The sequence below is a fragment of the Peromyscus leucopus genome, chromosome 9 (assembly GCF_004664715.2).
Source record: "Peromyscus leucopus breed LL Stock chromosome 9, UCI_PerLeu_2.1, whole genome shotgun sequence".
NCBI lineage: Eukaryota > Metazoa > Chordata > Mammalia > Rodentia > Cricetidae > Peromyscus > Peromyscus leucopus.
The window spans coordinates 71,803,101-71,808,925 of NC_051070.1; the positions used below are offsets into that span (position 1 = coordinate 71,803,101).

The window sequence follows — 5,825 nt, forward strand, 5'->3', positions numbered from 1 at the left end:
TGGTCTGCTAGCAGTGGTCCAGAGGGTGCCTGACCAGTGTACTCTGGTGACCAGCCTACCAAATAACCTTACCTGTCATCATAGAGCCTTGGTCCAGTGACTGATGGAGGCAGATGCAGAGATCTATGGCCAGGCACCAGGCTGAGCTCCAGGAATCCAGTTGATGGGAGAGAGGAAGGATTCCGCAGGCAGGGGATGTTGAGGTCATAATCGGAGGACCTGCGGAGATGACCGGCCACACTGGTGGAAGCCCATGAACTGTGGGCTGGTGGCTGTGGAGCCCGCATGGGACAAGACAGGGCCCTCTGGATACGGAAGATGGTTGTTTGGCTCCAACTGTTTTCGGGTGCCCAGGCAGTGAGATTGAGATCTGTCCCTGGTCTATGGGCGGGCTTCTGGGAATCAGGTGCCTGAGGTGTGACTCCATGCACAGCCTTGGTTCAGTGGAAAGGGGCTTGAACCTGCCTGATCTCAGTCGGCTGGGCTCTGCAGACTCCCCGTTGGAGACCTCCATTTGGGGTAAGTAAGGATGCCGGGTGGCTTGGGAGAGAGAGCTGGGAGTTATAGAAGGGAGAAGGGGGGATCTGCGTATGGTTTGTGGAGTGAGTGGAGGGTTTCTAAATAGAGAAAAATGAGAGAGAGAAAAAGAATCAGGCCAGAGAGATCTTTGACTCCAGGAAATCCCACTGCTGACATTGACTTCTCCTCAAAAGGTCTCTTATTGGCTTCTCTGCACAGCAGTGTTTCCACTGACATCTAAAAGAGTCTCACAGAGGCAGGAGATCTCTGTGAGTTCAAGGCCAGCCTCATCAACAAAGTGAGTTCTGGGACAGCCAGGGCTGTTACACAGAAAAATCCTATTTCAAAAACACAAAAAGAAATTTTTTTTTAAATTGTAATGATTTTATTTCCAAATCAGTTAACAGGCTCTATTTGGAGAAGAAAATGATGAGGGAAAGGAGGAAGAGAAGATTAAAATCCTATTTTAATTTGTTTCATTGACCATGGTTATGACAGAAATGCCTTCACAAATGTTATATAAAATATAGGTGTGATTTAAAAGATATACTGTTAATTATATTGTATTACATTCAAATGTACATATAATTTTCAGAGGGCACATTCCCTCTGGTAACATTTGTGATCTCTAATGATCAGGAAATTAGTGGTCTAAGACCAGGATCAGTACATTAAGAACAATTGCCATGGAATCATCTGTTTAATTTACCATTTTATTTTAGTTTTATACATATTCCACATTAAGTACATTTCTTCATCCAAGGCTATCTCTCTAAATACAGTAACCATACATTACCAACAAAGTCAGTCAGAGTTAACAGCTGTGGGCCCCAAACAACCCCATGAGTGCATCCACGGGTTAGGCTCTCACTCTGTCTCATTCTGGAGGAAGGCAAACTCCTTCACAGGAAATTAACTGGAGACAATTACACACAGCCACAAATCCCAATGCATTGATGGAAAATGATATCTTCCCAGTCCTTCACTGTTATAAATCAGAGACCAGAATGTCAGGGCAGCAGGTTCCAGAAAGGAGCTGACACAAGTTTGCCCCATTAGGAGATAGTCTTGTGACCATAGTGCGAAGGGGACATGATCAGACCTTAAAGTGGGAGTGCATTCAAAGGATCTCACAACAGAGGAAGCATGGTGGGGCTGTGAAGGTAAGAGCTTGATGTGGGAAAGGAGGAAAGTTACCTGCCTTGTACAGCATGATGTGAGTTCTAAAAGGGAAAGATAGGCCCCTCAGTGGCCCTCAGAAACATCCTACAGAACAAATGTTTATTACTTGTACAGTGTGTCTGGGGGTAGGAAGTCCCTCACCATTTCATTGCTCAGACACAGTGTACATGTGTCCTAGTGCTTTCTACTGCTGTGATAAATGCCATGACCAAAAGCAACTTGGGTAGGAAACAGTTTATTTGATGTATACATCCCAATCACAGTCCATCATTGACTGAAGCTCGTGTCAGAACTCAAACAGAAGTGGAAATTGTGGAAGAAAGCTACTTACTGCCTTATTTCTAAGCTCCTTTTCAAGTGCCTTTCTTATAATTCCAAGAACCACCTGCCCAAGGGTAGCACTGCCTGAAGTGGGCTGCGCCCTCCCACATCAATCATCACTCAAGAAAATGACACACAGACACTGATAATGGAAGATCGTCCTCAATGGATGCTCCTTCTTCATGTTGACTCTATTTAGGGAAAACTAACCAGCATGCAAAGGGAAATGGAAGATTCATGTACTGAGTAGGATCAGAAATTTATCTTGCTATTGTAAGGAGGGGGAACTGGATTGCTCTCGCCTCATCCGCCTACCCACACACCCCAGCCTGAGTACTCAAAGCAGGTTTGTCTTTATAGAGGACAGATTTCAGGAGAGTGTAGCTTGATTTCTGGGAGATAGAGGGACAGGTAGAGGGTCTCATATCTAACATCCACCATTGATCATTGTCTCAAGCTATCCTCAGGATCAATGGGAGAGAAAATCCAAGTGAAACCTTCAGGACTAGGATGTCTAAGGATGAGGCATACTGAGCTTTTCCCTTCCACATAATCATTCTATTCATTTCTTCCTTATTCATGGCCTGTTCAAGGCAGCCTGGTTGACAAGACTGGTTATCTGTCATTTCTAAAACAAAATCTCAGTAGACTAGCCACTTTAAAATGGCTGAAGAGCAGCATTTAGGTGTTGCTCTCATTCATACTGTAAGATGTTGTTCAATAATGTGCACCACTCATCTCTAGAAAAGTTTCATCTCTCCAACTTCAATTTTTGTGCATTTCTAAAACTACACATCCACCATAATACAACCTCATTGACCACCACTTTATCATGCAATATTGTGAAGTATCATTTAGTAATAATGAATGAGTCAATAACTGGGATTTACATGTACAGGTTGTGCATGTATGTACCTGTGTGTGTGTGTGTGTGTGTGTATGTGTGTGTGTAAATTTATAAAGAATGTCAGTGATTATAATGCTCTGCTAAGAATCTTCCTTAAGGCAGTTTTAATGTCCTTGTTCCGCAGGCTGTAGATGAAGGGATTCAACATAGGTGTGACCACAGTGTACATCACTGAGGCCACTGCATTGCTTCTTGGAGTATGTGACCACGAGGAGCTGAAGTACACTCCTAGTCCTGTTCCATAAAACAGGCAAACAACAGACAAATGGGACCCACAGGTGGAGAAGGTTTTGTGCTTCCCACTTGATGATGGTGATCTTATGATGGAGGAAACTATTTTAAAGTAAGAGAAAACAATTCCTGAAATAGGAATTAACCCAAAGACAGTGCCTATACTGAATTTGACTATGGTATTGGTGACAGTATCAAAATGGGCAAGTTTAAGGACTTCAGAAGGGTCACAGAAGAAGTTGTAAATTTCAATAAAATCCTCACATTTGGAAAAATTGAATATTGCTACATAGTGCAGCTGCAATTCTGCAAAGCTAAGGAGAAAAGACCCTAGAAGTAAGACTCCACAGCGAGTTGGATTCATAATGACCTGGTAGTACAGAGGGTGGCAGATGGCCACAAACCGGTCATATGCCATCACAGCCAGAAGCATGTTATCCATACATCCAAATACTATAAACAGTGACATCTGTGTCAGGCAGCCCACATAGGAGATGACTTGGCAGTGATTTTGGAAGTCCACAATTACCCTTGGAACAGTGTTGGTTATTAAACAAATATCAACTATGGACAGGTTGGAGAGGAAGAAGTACATGGGTGTGTGAAGATGGGAGTCAGAGCTGACTGTCAGGATGATGAGCAGGTTTCCAAACAGGGCCAAGATATACATAGACAACAAAAGACCTAAGAGGACAGTCTGGACATCTGGATCCTCAGAGAGTTGAATGAAATGGAATTCTGGTACACATGTTGAGTTTCTCATGTTTTTATTTCTTGAACATCTTCTGGAGGAAACCAAAAATGTTGTTAACAATGGTACCGGCATGCATATAGACATTTTTCATAATTTGAGTAAAGTTCAAATAGTATTTTCTTGCCGGGCGGTGGTGGCGCACGCCTTTAATCCCAGCACTCGGGAGGCAGAGGCAGGTGAATCTCTGTGAGTTCGAGGCCAGCCTGGTCTCCAAAGCGAGTTCCAGGAAAGGCACAAAGCTACACAAAGAAACCCTGTCTCGAAAAACAAAAAGCAAAAAACAAAAAACAAAAAACAAAAAAAAAAACAAATAGTATTTTCTCAAGCTAATTGTGAATTCATTCATAATTCCTCAGTTTTGGTAAATGCCATTTACCAAATAGAGTTGTGTTCTTGGCTAATGTGTTACCTATTATGAGAACCTTATTGAATACAGTAGTCTTGATGTGAAGCTAGAATTACTGTAAACAGCTGGCCTATAGCACAGTAAAATGAAGCAAACACTATTAAAAAAATGGATATTTTGCAGAAGCTTCACTTTAAGAAAATTGTCAATTAAATCAAATAAAAACTTGAAGCACTTAAACATACTGCTTTTTATTGCAATAACATGGTACAGGTTTATTTTTCTTAGTATATATCTGACAGTGTAAAGTCCTAGTCTATAAGTAAAAATTAACAATTCCTACCCAGATAATTAATTTCAGGTTCCAGTGTCTTCTATAGGTTTCTTTTTTTTCTTTATTTAAAAAGAATATTCTTCATTTTTTTGTTTTGAGATTTAAGTCTTCCTTTCAAAATTAGATCTTTAAAACCTATTAGTACATGTATCCCTTATTTCTCTTAGTGTATTTCAAATTTTTGTAAATATATCTTAGTTAAATCCATATTATCACAGAACATCTCTGTCCACAACTGCTAAGATATCCAGTGATATGAAAAAATGTGAGTAAATGTAGTTGAAATTTTATCCTGCAAAACGAATTTGCAGGGAACATCCACATAATCTCAGTAAAATATCTGGGAGAAAAACATGGTTTTCCTATGTTTAAGCAATGCCATTGATTTTCTGAAGTGCAATCAGAGTAAAGTGATTTACACTTTACTTTAGAGTAAAGTGATTTGCATGTGAGTCAGGCCTGGTGCACAGATGTCAATGTTCTTACTTTAGCTACAGAGGAAATTTCAGGTTCACTCTTTGGTCAGAGCACATGCTTAAAACATAAAAGGTTTTAAATACAGAAAGTATTACAGATGTAAACACATGTGCAATGCCCTAATGGCTAAAGTAGATATCACTTGCTTCTCTACTAGGTCTGTTAGAGGAGATAATGCTGTTAAAGATCATTTCAGTTGTGTAGACTAGTGGGTCTCTGAAACAGTTAACAGTGTATTTTTTCCATGGCTACTTAAAGTATCACAAGATCTTGGACTTCACAGGCTAATTTAATCAGAATATGTACATGGGAAATACTAGATCATACTTACCTAAACCTGGATAAGAGACCACTGCCTTAGATTATTTCCAGGCATTTACAAAGTATCCAATTAATACTTTCTAAGCAATAATACTTTTAACAAGAAATCTGCCATTACTAAATTATAAGCATTTTTTATATTATGTATGTTAGATGTGATATTTTACAGAAATTTGATTTATGATCAATGAACTTTGAGTTTAGTGCTCTGCATGATTTCATTATCTAGTTCATCTATGTCAATGGCTGATAGAAACTCAGGGGACAGATTTTTTTACAGCAATATTACTATATAAATATCAGTTGAAGTATATATAAAAAGACATTTTAAAACAAACTTAATACATATGTGATACTCATTCAGTAGTATGCAACACAGCACATGCTGTTCCTAAAACATATTTGCTAATATTGAAATGTGGTTCTAAGTCTG

The 5,825-nt window shown here is 39.7% G+C and overlaps 1 protein-coding gene across 1 annotated transcript; it reads right to left on the minus strand.

Moving 5' to 3' along the window:
* Window positions 1-2,996: 2,996 nt before the first annotated feature.
* LOC114682257 (olfactory receptor 18-like) lies at window positions 2,997-3,923 on the minus strand. The gene has a single exon (XM_028856109.1). The coding sequence runs from the start codon at window positions 3,921-3,923 to the stop codon at window positions 2,997-2,999; it is 927 nt and encodes a 308-aa protein (XP_028711942.1).
* Between the last annotated feature and the right edge of the window lie 1,902 nt (window positions 3,924-5,825).

Bases quoted from the DNA above. Each gene is read 5' to 3' on its own strand.
- LOC114682257 (XM_028856109.1), bottom strand. From the start codon at position 3,923: ATGAGAAACTCAACATGTGTACCAGAATTCCATTTCATTCAACTCTCT.